At 38.1% G+C, this 23,508-nt stretch overlaps 1 protein-coding gene across 7 annotated transcripts in view; it reads left to right on the top strand.

Moving 5' to 3' along the window:
* Positions 1-23,508, top strand: part of nrxn3a (neurexin 3a) — a 119,908-nt gene that overhangs the window by 42,126 nt on the left and 54,274 nt on the right. For all 7 annotated transcript variants that reach the window (XR_532656.2, XR_532655.2, XM_008400154.2 and 4 more), the window contains exons 6-7: positions 14,551-14,852; positions 16,379-16,540. Coding sequence is in view for 5 of the 7 variants with exons in the window: in XM_008400154.2 (XP_008398376.1) it covers positions 14,551-14,852; positions 16,379-16,540 (464 nt within the window). In the remaining 2 variants the exon portion in view is untranslated. The remainder of the gene's footprint in view (positions 1-14,550; positions 14,853-16,378; positions 16,541-23,508) is intronic.

Raw genomic sequence — 23,508 nt, 5'->3', positions numbered from 1 at the left:
GTGATTATTAGCCCTCCTTGGGGGCTTTTGTCTGGGCCCCATGAGAGAAAGGAGGTTAAAGCTACTTAGCCTGGGGAAGGCCTCTCAAAGCTGTCTGTGTGTGTCGAGGAACATTATCGCTCTCCTGCTGACCAAAATCACTTAATGTTTTTGTCAAATCTTCAGTCTCTTGTCAGCTGAACACTGACACAAGGCCTGGTAAAGTGGACCAATTTAAAAGAAAATATGTTATGTAAAGTAGAAATTTAGCTTGTGCTTATGATTTTTAAAGTGAATTCCCATCAAGTTTATGAGAGCCAAATCTTACAGTTGAAACTGCAAGTCTCTACTTAATATAACTTGCCTTTTTTTCCTTCAGGTTGAAGTTAAGCAGACTTTAGTTCATAATTACAGATGTCTTGTAGCTCAGTTTAAACTGCAATTTGCAACTCTTTACGTCTCTGCATGTCACCTGGTTCAGGAAGTGAATGTTCCCACCCTCCAATGCCTTTCTATTTTAAAGTCAGCATTTTCTCCCTCTGTAATCCTAAGGACAAATTTGTCATCATTTAAAAAAAAAAAAAAACCCCAAAAAAACATACTTAAGTCTTGGTTGTTGGTACTCAGTCCAGCTTCTGTTAAAGAGCACTGACTTCTCATACACAGTGTACTTCTAAACTGAGTCCAAGATGACAACAGACTTCCATTCCTCCAAAAAACTTGATATTCATAAGAGTTTTCCTTTATTCAATTCAAACCTTGCAGGTTTGCAAAATTTGAAAAGTTGACATTAAGTGCAGTAATGATAAAATGGGAGTAAAGGTATATTGGAAAAAGCTGAAGATACAAGAATGACTGACCAATTACTAAGTAATTTACTGTTTTAAAGTAAATTCAAGTATTTGATTTAGACCGATTTCCCATTCTGAATAACAGTTAGCCAGCCTTTTAGTGTGAATGTCTGATTGGTTTATTTAAAAAATGTTCTTTATTATACTTCCTTAATATAAACCCAAAGTCTGTTTATATTAAGGAAACACACTTTGATGAAGGCCACAAATTGAAATGACTTGGTCTGCTAATTAAACTGTTTCCTAGTATTTCAAATGTTGATTCAGTCTTCACCTCACCAGGCTTTTTGGATTTTGCCAGAAAGCTGTTTTCATGGTCTGTCTCATGTTTATTAATATTGAAAACTCCAACTTTCAGTTGCTCAAGATCAAATATTAGTCCTTTCCAGCTGGTGCCCTATGATGTTGAAATGCTCCTTGAAAATGTCTGCAAAGTAAGTAGACAGTTATTTTAGCCAGGTACGTTGGCTAGGAATGCATCAAAACGTTATGGGACATCGTCACTCAAGAACTGGAGTTTCAGACTCCTGCTCAATTCATTGCTTGTGCAGCAAATGCATCCTTCTATTTAAGGGGTACATAAACCTTATTATCATCTGGACAACACAGGAAAGCATTCTCAAAGAATGGAAAGAAAACAAAACCAGAAGCCCAGGTAACAAGTCCTGTGGTACTTGCATAGAGTGAGCACCTTTCCAAGGACTGTGATGCAGAGTGGTACAATCTGACCTACAATCACTCGGGTGTCATATTCTGAGATGATTATGAATAAAATTCCCCACAAAAAGACAGAACTTTACTACTTAATAAAATCAGGGCGGCATGAAAAACAAAAAGCAGAATACAAGTTTTATAGAAAACCAACACGTGTCCAGTTGAAACAAAAGCAAAGAGCCAGTTAAAGTGAGACAATCGACCGCAGAGTAGATGTGGGCGTGATGTAATGATATTTGAGAAACTTTCAACATGTTTGATTCGCTGTGTCATTTTCTCATTTGTAATGACTTACCTGCAGTAATTCAGTTAAATTTCAATAATCCTAATTATAACATATTGCTTTGTTAAAAAGTCGTATTCATCCATCACGAGCTTTACCTCGACAGACTCTGACAGGCGTCTCATCTTCTCCTCTGCAGCGCCTCCTCATTAGGCCGCGACGTGCACACAGCATTAGGCCTGCCACATCTCATCGCAGCAGACGTCCACTCTGGTCTGGACACACTGTGTGGAAGCACCACCCTACAGCTGTCCTTCAGAAATCACTTTAGTGCTGTGATTAATGCGTCCCCCGTGTCATCTGTCCCCCCTCAAAATGCAATTATGTTTTTGAGTTAAAGGACAAACTGTCCATCAGAGGAGCATGATTACAAATCAGAGAGAAATGGTGACTGGCAGAGGAGCTTGAAGAGGAGTTCTGGTTTAAATGGCTTCAGTGTGGAGGAGAGCAGGAAAGAAAAGGGAAACATCACAGCAAAAAGGGCAAAGAGTTGAGTTACAAATTCATAACTGAAATATAAAAAATGGGGGAAAGATAAAGACTTTGAAAACAAAACAATCATGGGATAATTGATCTCTGTTTTATGTTCTTTCAATTCAACAGGTATTTGCAATGCCTATAAAAAGCATTCAACCTCTTTGAATGTTTCCCTTTATTAAATCATTGTTACTTTAGCTTGGCATTTTTTTTTGTTACAACACGTTTAATCAAAGTAAAAGCAAAGCAAGTAGTAAAATAAGCATAAATAATCTCTCCTTAATTTACCAACTTTATTCAACAAAGAGCTAACTGCAGGCTAAAGCCAAAAGTGTCAGATTCTCGGTGCAGGTGACGTGTGTAAATGACTAGTAGGTAAGACATCTTTTCCTTTGAGGTCCAATCTCTGGAGCTCAGAAAGGGGAAACACCTATGGATTGGTAGACTGGGATGGATGGTAACCTTAATATTTAAGAAATGGGCACAGAGTGTGCTCCATCTATAAAAGGATAACATTCAAGCATCCCTTTGGAATTCTACACAAGGGTTTATAGTGGACCAAATCGTTGCCCTTGCAGAGGGGGCAGGCGTTTAATGGCTCTTGAGGAGGCCTAGGTTTGTGTTCTACATAGGTTAGATTTTTATAATTCTGACTTGGCAACTGAGACATTTGCCATGATGCCATGAGCCATGATGTCAAAGGGTCAGGTGTTTAAGTGAGATGGTTTTATACCCAAATGCAGGGCTGTGTGATGTAGACGTCATCCAAGCTGTACTGGTGTAACGAAAATGACAATTTGACTGCTGTAGCCACAATTCAACCCAAGCATGCCAGCACTGAGACTGTATAATCCACTGTATAATCCATTGTAGAATTTAACAAATCTACACAAAAGTGTCAAAATTGGTAAAAAAAAAAAAAAAAAAACAACAAAAAACATAGGCATAACATCCTCAAGAACAAGTTTAGAAAGTTTATTTGCAAAAAGTAATTGATTTGGGTCTTGGTTGCTCTTTAAATCATAATTCCTCCAAGACAGAAATGATGATTCCTTCCTAATATTGCAAAGTATTTTAGAAACAGAACATTTGCAATATGGAGCAAATGTTTTAGTTAACTGACATACTATTGACAATGCTATGCCATTAATCGTTATATAGTCGCATCGTTTGCTTCTGTGGTTATCTGAATGTTTGCTACTTGCCTAATGATTCCCATATTTACTATGTTGGCTCCCGGGATAAATATCAAATGCCTGTAAAGAAAAACACCATCAAACACCAGCTTAGCTTTTCACACAGGTTATAAACAGCCTCTGTTTAACGATTTCAAAAGAATGTTTTTATGATCAAAGGACAACACAAATAATTTTTCATTCCGCAACGTTCCCTCCTCATTTATTCAACTTCACATTCTCTTTTTGTAAGACTTCCATGGCCCTTCAGCCCCCACCAATTCCTTGTAACCATGGAGACCGCCAACTGAGAAATGGCAACGGTGGCCCTTCATTAGCTTTCAACACAAGCTCTGACAGCCTAAATAATAGCCAATGAGTGCGTGTGTGTGTGTGTGTTTAGGGATGTGGCATTATGTCGGGCAGTAAATGAAAAGCCTTCAGGGATGAAGCCAACCTCTCTGTCATGGTTCAGAGAATTGCATGCGTGTGTGTGCGTGCCTTTCGTACTTTGTGTATATGTGGGAAGACGAGCATGTGTGAAGGCCTGCAGATATACATAAGGATATCTGCAAGCCCACGGCAGACAACCCATGGCTGTCTGCCGTGGGTTGTAACGGCAGACAGCCGTTACAACCCACTTCACATTTGTAACCTTTTCTGATCCAAATTTATTATTTTTCCACATTTGATCTAATGTACACTACGTCATTTACCACATATGCTCTTTACATGTGCTTAAAAACAACCGCATAATTTATTGTTAAAAATTGACAGAACTTCCATAAAGGTTAAAATTTTAAGGAACAGTCTTTCTATCCAACATACAAAGGACTTTGTATTTACATTTCAGATTTAATTTGCTGCCCCATCATCCAAAGGATACGTTCTTCCAACCACCTATCCGTTTCTGTCTGTTGTTGCTTCCTTGCTTACTTCATTGTGTTGATTCTCCTACATGGTCTTTCTTCTTTCCTGGTGACTTTTCTACTTACCTTTCTTTACTTTTTTTTTTATTGTGTTCTTCCTTGTTTCATTTCTCATTGGCTTCCTTCCACCTTTCCTTCCGTGTGAGCTGTCCTCTGCTTTCATTCCTTGTGGGATTCCTGCTAGAGTGACCTTCCCACAGGTTTCACACTGGTAAAATATCTGAAATTGTTGTTCATCGATGGCTGCAAAACCAAAATTGTGTTGGCTGTGTTTTGCATAGTCCCTTGTCATAACATCAGACTTTAATTGCCTTCATGTACTCATGGTTTTGTTTGCAGAGCCGATTGTCCGAATGCAGTCAAAATGGCAGCATCTCATCATTTTCCCACTGTGGGCTGTTGCCTGAATGCTTCCATTCCCCCGCCTTCTGCCGCTCCTATGTGTTTTAGCATCACACAGCAAACATCCCAACGCACCATTGGTCAAGCCATGGAACAAATGGAAATCCACCAGCATGCTGAAATTACTGATGGTTATCTCCACCCTTTCACCATCTTCCCTCCCCTTCGGAGTTGCTCTTCCCTCAGCCATCCGATCAGTCTTTGCACTGTTCAGGGAGGAGGATTACTCTTGTTACAGCTGCTTTCATCTCTTTTACTCTCCACATCCTGCTTAGTATTTATGTCTTCCACATGTTGCGACCGTTTAGGTTGATTACAGCAGTTAATAATAAAGACAGCTGGGTTTTTTTTTACTTCACACAAAGTGCATCTAAATTAGGTACAGTATGGCTCAACGTTTACTCAAGAGTATAATTATGATGGTCGAGATTTGTGTTATTAGAAGCATTTTTTTTTCTGACTGAGACTTATTTTTTTCTAAAATTATATCACCAGCTGCTTTGAAATTTAATCATAATTTGCTTAATTGACAAAAAGACATGAAAAAAGAAGGAAATAGTAAAACAAGGGCAAACGGTGGGCCTCGAAAACTGTCTATTTCCACATTTCTTAGAGTTTTCTGAAGTACCACATGATGGGCACAGCAACCGTTAGCTTAGATGCAGTGGGTGTTCTTATAAACCCACTACTCAGATCTATAGATGGTGAGTGTAGATGTGACAGTATCGTCAATGTATGAGACAAGACAATTCACCATGCTGGGTTGCCAAGAACATAACAAGATATTAGATATTAGTCAGACATTACCACCTTTCTTTCTATTACTTAAATGTTTTTTTTTCTTACTTTTAAATGTCTTCATAGTCTAAAATCTCCATGTTTATTGGATCTTCTGCATATATTCACTCTCCCATGTTCTGTACCTCACTGTACCATGTGCCTATCTGAATGCCATCAAGTGGCCCCTCTCCTATGAAACTTTCTCTTGCATCACATTAGAAATGGAGTCTCTCCGAATTTTCAAAACCATTCTTAAAACGCATCTTTTAAAGATGGTATTTCATGTGTATCATCAACTTTTTGAGTTTTAAATCTTTCATTTTGATAATCATTCTTTGGCTCCTGTGACTTGCAATTATGTTTATTGCAGAGTCTCTGACACAATACATCTAAGACTGTTTTATTTAAATAAAGTGTGTTATAGTTTAATTCTAAAGTGGGATTATTGAGAAGAATACATACAATGTTGCACAGAATATTCTGGTATGGTATCAAAGTACTTTGGATTGAGAAGCACAGATTATTAAAACTGTTCAGTAGACCTTTAGGGTAGCTAAGATACAAATTTATGAAGCTCCAAATCAGATCTCTCCTTAAGCATTGTTAGCAGCCAGCACTACAATACTTTCCAGTTGCCCGATGAATAGTGTTTACAAATGATCTGTATCCACTCGTCACTCTGCCACCATTTTATTTTTATGACAAGCTGCCAAATTCAACCGCACATGATTTAACCGTGACTAAGGCTTCTTCAATGTGCTTAGAACCAAATGTTGTTACCATTTCATCCTGGACTCTTTGTCAGCCATCCATCTCATTCAACTGGGGAACTAAAGAACTACTTCCTGTGTAATCTCAAATTAAGAGCCTCAAACATGTTTATAACAGAGGATCAAATCTGAAGTCTTTGCAATCTTATTTGGGGATTATTATTGTAGCTTTCAACGTAAGTCACCAGAGAAAATCACATGTTGTCATCACATCCTAAGTGGTAAGTTTGTTTAGGTTGAAGCCAAGACCTTTTAAGCAGTGAGATTATTTTCTCCTCAGGACATTTGACCTGCCTGTAGCTGAATTAGAATAAGTCATACAACATTTCTGTGGTTGACTTTGCACTGGATGACCAAACATGGATAGTTAGGCCTTGGTGAGATATTTAAAGCGAGTCTTTGAGGTTTTTGAGTATACATAATATCTATTCAGTGGGGACTTGTTCACACCAGCGGTCATTGAAAATTTATAGGAGGACTGGTCATGCTGGTCTCATGCTTACGCTATAAGCCAGTCATGGTGCAGCACATTAATATAGTGTGATCTAATGCAGAGTTGAACAATCCCAGTTTTTCAGGACTAGAGGTGCATATTCTAAATTACTCTGTGCTCCAACTCACCTGAACCAAAGAGCTGAATCTTTAATTTTTTTTGCAGGACTCTAAGAAAAGCTCTGGTAACTGCCTGATGGACAACATCTTCCTAATTTTGAAACCACTGCTTCTGCTAAAACCTTCTGGGTGTTGAACTGATTTTGTCAGTGAGAGGAGTTGGCTTACTGCCAGATAAAATTAGTGTAGCCTTTGGTATTTTTGCTAAAATGTAGGTGTTTTACAGTCACATAAATCTTGCAGCACTACTACAACCTTCAGAACAAGCATTTTATTTAAAGTAGCTCTATTATGCATTGCATTTTTAAATGATTACCCTATTTTTGCCATTCTATTATTTTATAGATAGTGTAACATAGAACAAATATTCGCTTTACATTTTGTTGCTAAATGCAATTTTAAAAACAGGACTAGAGAACTCCAGTAGCTCAGCTCATTCTGTTGGAGACTTTAGACTATTCATCATGTAAACACAAACAGATTTGGCTTCAGGTACTTAAAATTTTCGTTTTGACTATTAATGCAAACATCATGGTTTACATACATCTCTATTCACGGTCAGCAGGGATTGGGGAAGAGAAGTAATCCTTGCTCTGTTATTAAGAAGAACTTTACAGCGCTTTAAATTTCAATGTGTTTACACTCAGATTTTGATTAGTGTAAACGAATAGGACTCACAAACACCTAAAGCTTCTCATGGACATGAATTGTCAATTCCAGAATGGATTTTAAGTGTCGGGAGAAGGAATGAAAACTCTGTAAGGTAGGAAAGATGTATGAAATTCATTCATTTAATACACTTTAACAAAGTAAATGGTGATGAGATTAAACATTACAGATGGTTATTAAAACGAGGAAGTTTCCCCTACAACTCAGATTTTGCTGAAATCAGGCGTTTCCTTCACAGATGAACATCTAGGTATAACACAATGCACTCGGCCTGCTGTTTTTTACATATTTCACAAAGCTCCATGTTTATCTGGTTGAACCATTCTCACAAGTGGAAACAGTATCTCCAGAGCTGCTGGAACAAGTCAGCCATTTTATGCCTTTCAACTCATGTCCACTTATTATGTTGAGGCCTTGCATGAATCCTCTTCTTTGAAGTTTTAGTGTCACAGCTCCGTTTGGTATGCAGTTGCTGTACGGAGTCTCCCTCAACTCTAATTTACAGTTTCTGCCCCGAGAGGAAGGAAGAGCCCAGCAATCACATTCGTATTCAGTGCAAACCGAGATAATGCTTCTCTCAATCTGCTGCTCCTTCTATGCTCCACTCGTCACGTGTGTTTTCATCACTGCCTGTCTGTTTTTTTTTTATTTTTTATGAACAGTACTTCTCCTCTGCAGGTTAATGTGTCCTCACAGCAGCAATGTCAGCTGCTTCTTCAGATGATCACTGGGCTGAAACAGCTTTCTACTTTCTAACATTAGAGTTGATACTGCAATTTAAAAAGCCCAATTCTTTATTCATGTCTGGAAAATGTTCCACAAAACAAAAAAATATATTTTTCATGGCTCTTAAATCAATATGCACCTTTAATTTCTGTTCATCTGTAGACATAGATGAAAGCGGGTGTCATGCTTAAGGCTGCAAGAGTGTGTGCAGCATTCTATTTTCGTTAAAAAAGCATGTTTACCAGCTATGATGTATGAGACAAAAAGTTTGTAAAACTGCCATTAATGACAAGGACTAAAAGGGTTTGAGGTTCCAAAAATACATTATTAACGATTAACTCGTTACTATAATATTTTTTTATTGTTGAAGACACGTTCTTAATTTTGTTATTAAGAACGTGATGAGATGGATATAATTTAATTATTTTTTTACGTTGTGTTTAATTATCCCTCTGTTGTAATTTGCACGTATAAAAGAAACTCTGCTGAGAAAAGCCCCAATGACGTTCATAACGGAATGGGCTCACATCCTCCTAAATGACTCATAGACAACAAAAATAAATCACTTTGATTTTTCCTGGTCTGCAAACAGCTGGTCACTCTATTTTTCAAGTATTTGAGTTGTTATAGAATTTTTTTTTTCTCACTAAAATGAATAAAAAATTTGGAAAATTGAGGAAATTATAAAAATAACCTGTAGTTTCTGAAATTTATAAAACATCTAATTTTTAAATGTAACCCTTACTTCACTATAAATATATTTGAAGGCCTGATTAAGATGACCATATGTCTTAAGCATTCAAGCAGAGGCTAGGAACTTTATCCTGTGAAGTATAGAAAGCTGAGCCAGTAGATTAAGAGAGATGCAAGGACCATAGAAAAAGATCATTAGCTAAGTAAAAGACTGATGGGGCTGCATTCCAGGAGAAAATAGTCTCCAAAGTGGGGCAGGAACAACACCTAATGAACAGAAATGGAGACAGATGAGTGTCAGTAAATGGAGTTTTCTTGATTCAAACAATGTGATTTGGAGTTTAAGGGATGCGATGTGGCCTAGAGTTGTGTTTATCACGTCAGATGTTTGTCATTTCTTATTCTGATTTGAACCATTAGATCATGACATGTTCCTTATGCTTACTTGTGACCAATTTAAAGATTCTACTTACACTGGTCCAGGTACAGAATTGATGTTGTGACAACCAGGTATTACTTAAATTATTTTATTTCATTGTTCAATTTTGTTCAATTGCAACATGACTGGCAAAGCTGAAGCAAAATGTGACAATGTCTTCAGAGCTCCAAATCTATTCTTTTTTGAATGTTTCTATGTGATTTGGTTCTTGCTTATTTACCAAGCGTAAAACTAGTATAACTGGGATTATACTTGTATCACTTTATATATAAATATCCATGCTTTTAAGAACCAGCCATTGTTCTACTCTTTACTTTGTACAGAGGGTCTGGACCCTTGGCGTTTGAGAAACATTTGCTTGCTGGAGGTATGGTCTCTTTTGAAGTTTTAAGCTTTACTCGTTACCATTTGGCTGTAACACATACAATGTATGAGCAAGTGAATGAGTTTGACGCTTTGAAGTTTACCGGAAATTGCATGTGCTGTAAACAAGAAGAAAGAGAGAAGTGCCAAGTTGAACAAGAAGGCTGTAAATGTCAAGTCAATAATCGAAAACAAGGCCAACATGGACAGAGTTGGCCGTGCTCAGTCCGCGTATAATCTATTATATGAGATTACAGTCTTGCATAAAGATTTCGTTCACTCCTCCACTGTCCTCGCTAAACCTACTGGCAGTTATTTATAAAGCAGTGCAGAATATGTTCATAACCTCGCCTTCTGTTCTCTGATTGGTCTGGTTGAAATTCAACGGAGGAATCAACGTTAATGGGAGAAAGCCCAGATGGCACAGTAAAGAGAGATTAGAATCTTTCTTCTCAAGTATTATTATCAGATAGAGGCCTGATCCATGTAAGTGTTCACTTTGGGAGAAATGTTGAAACTAGTGTAAAATGTTTCACAAATTCTTTATTCTTTCTGATCATCGTTGAACCTGGTGACACCAATATCCCAGACAGTTCATGATTTATCGTGGTGGGCCATGCAGAAATCAGTAAAAGGTCCACACTTCATAAATCAAAATGTCAATGTATTATTTAAAAGCCAATGACTTATTTATTGCTGGTTTATGTTCATACTAAACCTATTACCCTGGTGCCACTGAGACCTGTCAAAACATAAAAAATGTATGCAAAACAATCCATATTATTCATTAATAAATGCTTTCAGGTCATTCATCATCATCCACTCAACAGTAGGTTAAAGTTACTAGAGCAAGATTTCTCTCTGTAGTAATTCGTTAAACAATAAAATGCTAAAAATCTGGCAAAAAAAATTTACTTCTTTACCACCAGGAGTGGCTATCACTCTTTGGATATTAGGAATATTTACTGTGTCTATAGCTTTTTTTCTTCTGCCATCTCTCCTTCTGACATTTTTATGGATGACCCCTCACAGGACTCATTCCAGCTCATCCATCAAATGAAGGCTCCAAATAGAACAGCTTACGGATGCCATTAAAACTATTATGGGGTGATAACAATCTCCTCACCTCATCCTCATTTCAGCCGTAAAGACCTCAGATTCATTCTCACTTCATTAATATACCATCTTTCAAGCACTATGGCTTCCTCTCTGGACAAGTTTAATCTCGTATATATATTTTTTCTTTCACTGGATCACCACAGCCATAAAAGAGGGAATATACAGTATGAATGCATAGTAACTTTATGGCTCATTTTTCTATATATAATGTTTTTCTTCTTTTTTTCTTTTTTCTTTTTTTAGAAAGAAGGGCCATAGTCTTATCATGTCCCTGCGGGAAAACTTGCTTATGGATGCACTGGCGTAGTTCCTCTTGCACACAGTCTGAGCTGCATTTTTCTTCACAGTGGGCTATAGATGGAGACAGAAACAGGGATGCTTTCTCACCTTGGGGGAGCTATGTTGGAGACCAGATGCAATTTGACTTTGCCTGCTTAAAAAACAGCAGATAAAAAGAAGACAACTCATACTTTAAGAAAAAAAGCACTGTATTTATCGTTTTTTTCCTATTTTCTTTGCATTACTTTAGTTTCATGTTGATGTTCTGTGTTACTCATATGACTTTATGAGGATTTTGTGAAGACGAGCAGTTTTGAGTTGTTTAATCCCAGTCTGTGATTTTTCTTACAGTCTGGTCTTGTTTTAAAACAGAGGTATCTTAAATACAGTGATCGTAGTTTCGGTGAATACCACAGAAATGTGACAAACTTCACTCATTCTTACCAATGGGCATCCATGCCCAGATAATATCACCACTGTGTTAAGCATTTAGCGCCAGAGGAAGTTTAACATTCTTTTTTTTTCCTTTCTTCCTTACAGCGATCATTGAAAATCTCAGATTTTTTTCTGCCGTGATTCTTTGCATAAAAATTACAGTCTGTTCAATAACGCTAAAATGTGTGGTGGTAATAGTACTGTTGCCTCACAGCAGTGAGTATGTGGTCTTGTGGTTTTCTTGTGTGGACTTTGCATTCTATACAAGTACAGCTATAAAAAATAGAATATTATCTTATGCAGGCCAAGGAGAAGGAGAACTGGACATTTGCTCAGTGGCCAAAAATCTTTCAGATTGTTTTGCATTTCATTTGAATTTACATAACATTTCTCTGGTGATATTAATCAACAACCGAACCTTGAGAGCTGTAACAAATGAAAAAAACTCAGGTATTATTAAGGAAGGACCATGGTTGCTAAGAGAAAAGTACCACTTTTAACATTTCAGTCCCCTGCTGACCCGGTCTTTGAACCAGTCTAGTTGGATGAAAGCTGTTGAGCACTCAGGGAGGAATGAAGTGGTTGAACCCAATTTACATATGTCTCGAATGCTTTTAAATGTTTGTTTAATTCAGGATTTAATTATTTTGCAGAATGTAGCTAAAGATTCAGCGCTAAATTAAAAGTCAGTGAACAAAGAAACCTTGCTTGGAGCTTGAATGATGAAACAGGAGAAAAGTTTTCAATGTGTTTTTGAGAAGAGTGGATTCTGTGCCCATCCGTAAGGACATATGGGGTTCAAGTTCTTGTTATTTATGTTAAATGAAAGTAAATGCAAACAGTCATATGTGGACTCATTTGGATTCCTTTGATTTTTTTTTTTTGTCTGAAGGGAAGCAATGCTGACCAGTAGGATGTATTTTGGAATTGTATAATCCATCTATTCATCCACAACACGGTCTCCTGCCAGTGAGCTACGTTTTTGGCTGTAAAATTAGTGTATTTTGCAAAACTGCAATGGAAACACATTTCTTCTTGCATCACATCAGTCATGTTCTCAAAAACTGGATGTTACTACTGGCGGAAAAGATGAAAAACGTGACGGGAGGTGGTAGGAGGGTGAGGTTTTAAATGACTTGTCTGTGTTATTCACAAGTGATTTTAATTGCATATCTTATTTAGTGGAAACTTTGCAATTGCAGAATTTTTTATTTATTTTTTACATTGTAATGGAAACACAGCTACTGGCGAGCTGCGCTCACGTCCCTCTCCTTGGGTCAGGAGGGTGGCCTCGTGGTTTAGTCTGGGCAGTTAGTTTGGTTTTGTCATCTGATATTCTTCAAGGTCAGTGAACCACTCCCACTGACCCCTACTTTGAGGCCATTGGTTGGCCAGGAGACATTGGCAGGATGCGAACAGTCCTCTACTACTTCATCCAGTGAAGGTGGGGATTATTTGGAGGAGATTAGTTTTTTTATTAATTATAAATGATTAAAGTCCCTAAGGAAGTTGCATAGTGACTGCAGTTTTCATTGGCAACAAATGGTTGGATAGGTTTATTTAATATTGCTTTATAGAGATATAGATTTATTTATTTTCATGTTTCAGACACTTTTGAGAAAACTTGCTGTTCATTAAACCGGAACCATTGAACATTGAACAGTGTTATTCTAGTGATGCCATTGGGCCTTTGAATAACATCTGAATGATGGCATCCAGATGTTGGTTTGTGTAACTTGGTTGGAGGTAGTCAACCTCGTCTTAGATTGTCCACAGAATAACATAAAAAAAATGTTATTCCAATGATTTGGGTATGGTCAGTGTGTGAAAGTAAAACTGGACATGAAACAAAAGGGGAGTAGCTTCATTTCTAAAGTTGCACAGCAGAAACAGTATCTTTGTATTGGATTTTGTCTGGACACAAAGTCCAGTATTTTTGCAGAAGAGACAGCAAGTTAATTGCAGATGATGTTCCAGATAACAACTCCTGAGTGGACCATTTTTCTGTGTTAGACCTCAGCTCTCTGTTGAGCTCTCCTCTTTTCCCTACTCCTTTCTTCTTGTGTGTGTTCCCTTACCCTTCGATCAAGGTCATAAATACATCCAGAGTCTCCGGCTTCCCTCTGTGTGATCACAAACATGACCACTGCGTCACAGTGTCTCTCTGACAGGCAATTTCACTGGAAAGATTATTCTTTGATGTTGGTACGTGATAGCTCTCAGCGTTCTTTTCTGTCACGTGCTGAGGATTTTTGAAGGTGTCTTATCGTGATACTTATTTTAGAACAAATTTACAAAGATTAGCACAGGATTATTGCATCTTCTCCCTGATCTATATCTACAGCACTGTCAGTTTCAAAACAAAACAGCTTTTAGATTCAGATAAAGCACACAGTTCCTTGCAAGCTTAGCCTAACACCAACAAATACACCCTTCTTGGAAGAAAGCCATGAGAACCACCATTTCCAGTTTACCATAAGCGTAGTAATGGACATGGCAAATATATCGAAGAGGGTGATCTGGCCAGCATTGAGCTTTTATGTATACACAGTGTTGTACAGAGCTACTATCCCATATATGAAGGCTATTTGTTTTTGACAGGGTTTGATTCCTGACCTCTGCAGCAGTATGGCTTCTGTGGTTTTCTTTCTAATTATTTTAAAAAAGCAACAAGAACTTAATAAAGAGTGTGTGTGGAGTAATGTGAAACACAGATATGTCACACACACAAAAAAAAAAAACTAATGAGTAATTACTGCTAAATATTTTTACAAGCTGTCGAATCCTTATGATCCCACAGCTTAATGTTGTCTTTCTCATCTTTCTAATCCTGATTCATTTTCTTCCCACCACAGCAAGGGAAGAAAACGTTGCCACCTTCCGTGGCTCGGAGTACTTCTGTTATGACCTCTCCCAGAACCCGATCCAGAGCAGCAGCGACGAGATCACGCTGTCCTTCAAGACGTGGCAGCGTAACGGCCTCATCCTGCACACGGGGAAGTCAGCCGATTACGTCAACCTGGCTCTAAAGGACGGTGCGGTCTCCCTAGTCATCAACTTGGGCTCCGGAGCGTTTGAAGCCATCGTTGAACCGGTCAACGGGAAATTCAATGACAACTCATGGCATGATGTGAAAGTGACCCGCAACCTGCGACAGGTAAGGCCCAGTGTTGGGAAAGATTACTCCACCTGCAGTTAGATTAGAAACCTGTTTGTTCTGGTCGCATCCATCCTGACAGTTCTTTTCATTCCATGCCTCTCCCCGTAACCTGCCTTGTGTTTGTGTGCACGGATGTTCAGATTAATTTCATTTGTTTTATTTGTAATCTTTCTTTTTAATTCACATCTTACCCAATCCACCTTTTTGCCAAGCCTACAGGTACTGGACCCGACTTGGTAAACAAACTCCACTGTATGGTAGATATCATTTAACTCATTGGCATCCCTTAGTTTGCAATCTCTCTTTTCTTCCCCCTGTGTGATTTATGGCAAGGTTTGCTGAGAATTAAATGACTAGCTGCTGGGTTCTGAAGTTTTTCCTCACTCTCTTGAGTCTTCTTTTCCGATTGTTTTACTTCAATATCAAACTCTACGTATGTAGAAATCAGGCCGACTCATGCATCGTTATACTGATTAGCACAAGGCAAAACACACTGCAGGAGGCAACTGAATCTAACCAAACTAAAACATTTTACCTGTAATAAATTCTCAGTAACGGTAGTTAATTTGGGAGTACTTTGGACCCATGAGGAGCTCACCCATTAGGTGCTCCAGTAACTGCCTGATAGCCCAATTGCCCAATTACAATGGACCCCTTTCTATTCGCAGTTCAGAATTTGCAGATTTTTCTGTGGATCTGACTCCGCTACTTTACTTCTGTGGATTAACCAGTTTAAAAGTTATTGGCAACATGAGGATGGATTTTAGTTCTGAATTTACTGGCAAGGCAGTGATATAAACATTATTTAACAAAGTAGGTCTGAATTTTCAACTTACCAACAGTGATTTAGTATTGAATCAGTAAACAAAATGAATAGAGATCAGAAATGTTTAAAAAATAAAGTTAGACTACATGGACAAATTTAAGTCCAGTAATATTAAAAATAAGTTTAGAAACTTCATAGAAGTTTAAAACAATCAAATGCATGTACATTTTAAAGGATGGTGATTTGTATTGAAAGCTATAGCAAAAATGTGAGAGATCTACACAGATTAGAGCCCACAAGTGAAACTCTGACTAGTTAGAAAAGCTATTAAAAAAATTAACTGCTGTGTATTTTATTATTATGTCACAGTTTCAAACTCATAAACCTTTATTTTATTACAATGTAACTAAATGCATCAGTAATACCTAGTTAGTTATATTAGATTTTTATCTTCCTACAAAAAAAAGTTGTTTAAATGTTGTTTAAATGATACCACTTTTTATAATTGTTTGGTCACACTTGTTTATAAAGTGGTCATTTTTCTTGGTGCACTTCTTCTTTGTCCTGCATGTTTGCTTTTGACTTGTGTGCAGTGCAAACCATTTAAGTTGGCTTTTCTTCTTAATGTACAGCAGTTGAAATTAATCCAATGAATTCAGCCAGTTGTTCATTTTAATTATTTTCTTCAACAAGCTGCATCTACAATCTGAAAGAAAAAATATTAAATTGCTCTTTTTTGTGCCCACGCGGTCGTCAGGTGACGATATCTGTGGATGGGATTTTGACCACCACGGGTTATACCCAGGAGGACTACACCATGCTGGGCTCAGATGACTTCTTCTATGTGGGAGGGAGCCCCAGCACAGCCGACCTGCCGGGATCTCCAGTTAGCAACAACTTCATGGGTTGTCTCAAGGAGGTAATGTAGCATTCTTGCAGAGATAAAATGTGTTGCTGCTGAATTTCAAACAGGCCACAAGAAGTCTGTAAGCTTTCATTACAAATCCTGTCTGCACAGACGTGGAAATGCATTTTATTAGATCCATATAGACACGGTTCTATCCACGACTTTGAGTTTTTCGTTTTTTCTTTTTTTTTATGCTAATTTGGAATAGGTGAAAATGCAGATGGATAGAAATTGTGCAAATCAAAACTGAAGAGTTGGTAAATTTGAAAGAGGTGAAAGTTGATTAGAAAATAGACATGGATAAATAACATACATAGTGTACCACTCCCACTCTTCCCACATCCTTCATTTAGTGACTCGTAAGCAGTTCTGTGGCCTCTAGGGAAAGATTATATGTCATTCGACAGCAGCAATTTATAAGGAATAAAGGTACACAAGTTTGAATTTATTGGTTTCAAATTTTGTCTTCTGAAGAAATATCTTCAGACAATCCAAGTAGCAGGTGCTGATATTGCTAAACTGGCCTCACTGGGAGACAATGTGTGGCTTCCGGGGAAATTTCTTGAAGTTTCTGAGCAAAATCTTTTCATCGCAAGGTGCCGTCTTTCAGGCCTCAGCAAATCTGTTTAAAACATCTGCAAAAAAGCAACTTCTGTTCAGATTTTCGAACTGATGATCTTGGAATCTGCAGATGTTCAGAATTGTACAACTTATTTAAATCTATATTTTTTTATATCAAAGCTTCACAGGGTTCCTTGGATTCCACTGCTCTGAGTTTTTTGTCAATCCAGTGAGTCGCAGTGTCGCTTACTGAAAGATAAGAAGTTGGCCTTGTCAATTTGAAAAGACATTCTACAACTTTTCATTAAGATTTAAGTGAATGTTATGTTTTAGCTTTTATTTATAAATGTGGCCCTTTGGTTTAAAATTTTACCCAGAGTTCCTGAAGCCACTATAAAGTATGCGATGCACAAAGTGAGTCAGGATTCACAGGCTGTGCTTTAAACCCACTGCTATTGTGTTTCTGATATTTGGTTTTGTTGGTGAAAATTTTGTTCAGGGACAATAACTGAACCTTCAAGTTAAGGGACAGGTTCCCCTTATATATGATATATTTGAGATTAAATTGATTATATGCATGCAAGCATTGAAATAACAACTGATTTTTTTTCAGTTACTTTTTGTTTCATACTACTAAATCCAAGTGGTACCCCAGCTGAGCAGCAGACTGTAAAAGCGGCTTTTAAAGGTTATTGCATCCTGATACCAATACCCAAGACGTGAAACTTGGCTCAGAGAGTCAACACACACAAACACACACCCACGTGTGGACAAATATATTTCTCCCTGAAGCTTATGATGTCATATCTTTGCACTTAAGTAGAGCCAGTGGAGTGCACTGTGACTGCAGGGGCTTGGCTTTCTCCATCTCACACACACACACACACACACGCACACACACACACACACACACACACACACGCACACACGCACACACTGAGTGTATAGCATCATATGGCTGCAGGGCGATGGAGGAAGTGGCGCAGCAGCCATTTAATCCCCCTCTGGCCTACTTCCTGCTCTGTGGCACGCTGGGCCTTTTTTCAGTTCTCTGCACCACCCACTCCCACTCCTGTCATGCATGTGCATGGACACACACACACACTCACACACGCACACATGCGTAATTAGAGATGTGCACAGCCATGCATTCACTGATTCATGAACCACAGAGTGAAATATGAAAGGTGGTGTCACAGTATGAAAAAGAGGCAAGTACGTTTTTTTGTTGTTGTTGTTTTTCCTTTGATGTGCACACAAGCAAAATTCATTAACATACAATGAAGCAGAGTAAACGGATGCACAATGTCGTAGCGTAATCTTCTGGAAAATGAGCTGCTATTTTAAGGTTTCTTATTTACATTTTTCAGACTTTTAAGATGCATACAGTTCATCTTTTTACCCAAGTTCAACTAATTTCTATCCCTCTGGCACACACTCACTGCATTTAATGAGTCCGGCTACAAACTTTTTAAAAACCTCTCTGTACTTTATTCCTTTATGTGCATTGGATAAGACATAAGTTCTGAACAGTTTTTGTTGGATACAGAGCTCAAGTCTGGAAAAGTAGAGGAGTCATATTGTTGCTCCAGTCATCGTGTGAAATCCATTCCACATTTTTCTTCCTGAACAGGAAGTTACCTGAGGTGCTATCACAACCACTCAATGTTGCATCAGATTTAGGGATTATATTGTGGCTTTCCTTAGCTTTAAGTTGCATTTCAGTCAATTCTAAGGCATTTTACTTTGAGATATGTGGTGATCACAAACTTTTCCTGTTGAGTCAGTCTGGTTGATGCCAACCATCAAACCATCTGGAGGCATCTAGAGTTTTGGGAAACTGTTTGAGTTATTAAAACATTATCAGTTAGTCAGAGCATATTTGCACATTCACGCCTAGTGTTCCGGTTTTACTCCAACTGAAAACAAAATTTTGGATAAAAATAAAATTTTTTTTTTTTTTACTTTAAAAACTTTAAAATGTTTAGCAAATAAATCTTGCTTAAATTATTATATATTCATACATACTGGTTTGGTCAGTTTTTTGCTCACCCCCAAAAATCCACACGGGTTATTCTGAGCACCCACCTCCCAGTCAGGACCCCCAACCAGCCACCTACACATCTGCAGCATCCACCAGTTCCTCCGAGTCTGCAGTCCGGTACCTCCTCGTTCTCCTCTCTCCACCATTAGGGCTAATTTCCTTGCTGCCAGTGCTCTTGTCCTCGCCATCCGCTGTGCAGCATTACGGATAAATGTTTTGTTACCATGGCACCAGGTGCTGGTTGCCCTTGGTAGCTCCTTCGGCTGGCCGGCCCGTGATTATTATGCCTTTCATAACCAGCAATTACAAAAAAAGCCTACATCTCCGAGCCTACAAAATACATAATGGCCTACAATAACACATAATTGCTGTAATTGTGGTTGTCATTACACCTCCATCAGCCACTCGTATGGAGGCCTCTGGCTGTGGAGTGCATACTGTCGCCAACAAAGAAACACAAAGGAGGAGTTCACGGACCGGATAGCGAGTACAAGCAGAAAAGAGACAAATGATGGCTGTTGTCTGATGACTCTTCCTCCTTCACATTGATTTATTATTATTTCACCGTCATTTATTCATCGTTTCTATGCTGAATGTTGTTTATTTTTTTACTCCACTAAATTACACATGGGGAAACTACAGTTAATGATCCTATCCCTTGCTGATTAAAAAAATCACAAAATGAACATTTTAGCTGCAGTTGAAGTGTCACAAATTCAGCTTAGTTGTAATCCATGGGCGACTTTGTGGTCTACAGGTAAAAATGTATTGTTTTTCAAAAAAAAAAATCTGCTAATCTCCAAGTCTAAGTCTCCAAGATTTTTTTTTGTGGAATATATTAGCATTACAGTCATGGCAAGAGCTGGTGTTGTGAAAAATATCTCCAATGTCTTTTTTTTAACTTAACAAATAATGATTATATTATTCCTAGTGTGTTGGAAGAAGTTGCCCCATGAAGGATGTTTTTATCCCGGTATATATTTTCAGCATTCTTTGGCAGAATTGGGATAAAACTTAGTCCTTGGCAAAGATGCACACATGATGACTTCACTCATTCCTCCACATTTAACTCACCTTTTCTTCTCTGGATGTCGTCAACAATTATGAGTTAAAAAAAACAACTTTTTGCCAATTTCCTGCTGTCCAATCCTGCACTTGCTCCATAGTTTCAGTCTGTCCTTGACGTTTTTCCTGGACAGAAGAGATTTCTTTGCTGCATTCATGCCTACCTGCTGCCAGTGCTTCACAAGCTTTGCGTTGGCAGCAACGACTTCCCCCAGAGGAAATGATCCTGGAGCTGTCTGGAGGCTTTCCATTTTCACTTCAACTGAACTCTTTGGTTTAACGTTCTTTATGATCTAGAACAAAAACTTTGATTTGCAACATTATTGCAGTGGTTCCGTGCATGCATGAGGCTACTTTAATGCAAACCCAAGATGATTGCATGCTTGTAAGCAACCATTGCCAATCAGTTGATTTAAATAATTATTTCGGGTGGAGTCCTTCACAGGTTCATCTGTGCTGACGTGACTAATCTACACTGAAAATTACAAACTACAGTGAAAGCTGAGTTTGCAAATTTGCATTGAATTAATTTTTTCGCAAAGCACAAAAACCTGAAGCTGTATAGGTTGCAAATGCATTTTCTACCAATTCATTAACGCTTGACCTATAATATGTTATGACCTTTTACTCAGATGAAGTGTGAACATTATATAAAGATGGTAAAACTGCATCAGAACCTGTCTGTGCAGACTCAGGCAGGCACTCAGAGAAACACAAAGGAAGAGCAACTCTGCAGAACCATAGTTAGATGAAAATTTTAGCAGTTAAATTAGGCCCACAGCTTAATCACTGGTCAGGTTTTCTTATTTATTTTTTTAACAGATTCAGCCTGAATTGCCCATACTCATCCATGTACTCAGAGCTTGTCTCTATAAAATTAAACAAGTCAGTTTCCAAAGGTGCCATCATTTTACTGAACTGACTGAGAGGGCTTTTGGCTCAGTTTGTGATCCTCTGCAAGGCAAACCCTGCCCCCCTGTGGACAAGAGCACGCACTGTCGGGGATTTGATGTTGCAAAACACTCCTCAGAGAGTCTCGTGTCAGAACCATGTGATCACTGATACTACAAGACCAACACCAGCAGCAAGGTGTTGGTTGTAGGTGTGTCTATTTGAGGATTTACAAGGATATGCAGATATTTCTGCCGGAGCAGAGATTTATGCGCTAAACGCACATTAAGCAAGAAAAATCTTACATCTACTTCACAAAGAGAGTAAGACTAAGAGCATTTCTTTTCTTAGAATAAAATGGGTTTTTTTTTCTTTCATATTTCTTACGTTTCTGAGGAAAAGCTTAGTCTGTTTTGTGGGACCACAGGTTGTGTGACTTTTGTAGGATTTCTCAGGTGGAGATAACACCTGAGTCTGCGCTGGTCGGCAATCCAGAGAGGTAATTTCAAGCCTCAGTCATATTGTGTAACAGTGCTCGTTCTCACACACTGATAAGGGACTGTGTGTGTGTAATGATGTGTGTCCTAGACGCCTGGTCAGAGAGATAATGCAGTGATGGATTTCTTTCATCTGACCATTGTCGAACATTTTCCTTCACCTCTGCTGCTCACACACACACGCGCGTCTTCAAATTTCCATGCATGTTTGTGTGCACATGCATGCTTTCTTCGCTCAGGGCGGGTATTCCTCGAGCTTCATTCTCATGTTAACCTGCCGCCGGTTCTGCAAAGTGCTGATAAAGCTCCCTCTGCATGTTGAAAGGCTCTTTCTGTACATATTGTTCGGAGGTGGCAGAAAGCTGAAAGTGACTTGTCAAATTGTCAGCTATACCCTTCGTTTGTCCCTCCTCCTTCCCATATGGAGGAAAAAAATGTTAATGATTTATGACATGTTCTATTTGTGAGTGTACAGTTGTGTGCTGCATCTGCTGGTGTGCTGCATCCACACCAGCAGAATGTGCATGTTGGAGTCTCTCATGATGTTTTCAGTTGTATAGTAACTGCGTATTCCTCACCACAGAGTATACTCACTGTCAGTATTTCTGCTTCTTTTAGGGTTTTTTTGACATACTTGTAACATTAAAATGTCAACATGACTGAATAACAAAAACCAATTTTAAATGATAATTTAAATTATTAAGGGAAAAAGCTATCCAAACCACCTTGACCCTGTGTAAAAATATAACACCCCATTCGTCAATAATGACTTAACTGATGAACCACAATCTGGCCTGATTACCTCCTAGATTAATTGAATCAATAAATCACCTATCTGGAACTCTTTCTTGACAATGTGACGCAAATAAAACTGTCTTAAAGTGATCTAAAGAAATTCAACAAAATTAAAGAAATCAATCTGCAAAGGGATACAAAGTAATTTCTAAGGTTTCAGGATTGGATTTGTCTTATAATAAGAAAGCACTGAATATTTGCGAACCTTCTTAGGAGTCACTCGCCTGCCAAAAATACCCATAAACTCTTTCAGTCTCTAATAAAAACCATAAAACCATGCACACATTTCCCTCCCAAATATTTTGTGTATTCATCCCGCCTTGAAAAAAAATTTTTAGGTGGGGGAAAAAAAATGGTTTTTTTTTTTTTTTTTGGGGGGGGGGGGGTGGAAGTTGTATATATGTTTTATAAGTATAATTAAATCTGTGGAAACAATAGCACAGCAGATAAACAGCCAAACCTAGTGCTGATCTGGGGCAGGTTTGCTTCATTTTTTACATTTTTGTTTTTTTTTTTATGATTAATCCAGCAGTCTACGGTAAATAAAATCTAACCGAATATAAAAAGTTATTTTCCTGAAGTCACAAAAATCTTTTCGGTTCTTTAATCTTAAAACAATTTTTCTTCCCAGACCATTATAAGATTCTCATTGTATGTGCAATTTAGTGAAAATAGCAAGGTTTCACAACATTGTCACAAAACAGTAAAGTAAAATAAATGTAAAACATGCAAAGACAAAAGCAACGCTCATTATGTACACGATAAGTTAAGCTGCTGCCAGCTGATTGTCATTGCCAGAAAAAATATTTTAAAAACATGAAAAAGGCTGAAAAGATTCCTCTTTTTTCTGAGTGTATTTAGGATAGCATTTGTGTGTAAATTATTATTTGGTTAAATGGAGCCAATATGTACTTCAGAAACATGTTTCCCCATGTTCTTCTATAAATTCTGGTTTGTTTCTCATATTGCTCTTTCTCTTCTAGGAAGACTTTTGTTTTTTGCGCCTCAGCTTCCACAGTCTGAGTGCAGGTGTCGCTTATCGGCGTCCTCCAACACTTCCCAAAGACTACACTGATACTTTCTTTTATTCCATTTTGGAGAGAAGAGACTGAAGCTGTTCACTCGGA

The sequence above is a fragment of the Poecilia reticulata genome, linkage group LG22, assembly GCF_000633615.1.
Source record: "Poecilia reticulata strain Guanapo linkage group LG22, Guppy_female_1.0+MT, whole genome shotgun sequence".
NCBI lineage: Eukaryota > Metazoa > Chordata > Actinopteri > Cyprinodontiformes > Poeciliidae > Poecilia > Poecilia reticulata.
This window is presented reverse-complemented; position numbering and strand designations above follow the sequence as displayed.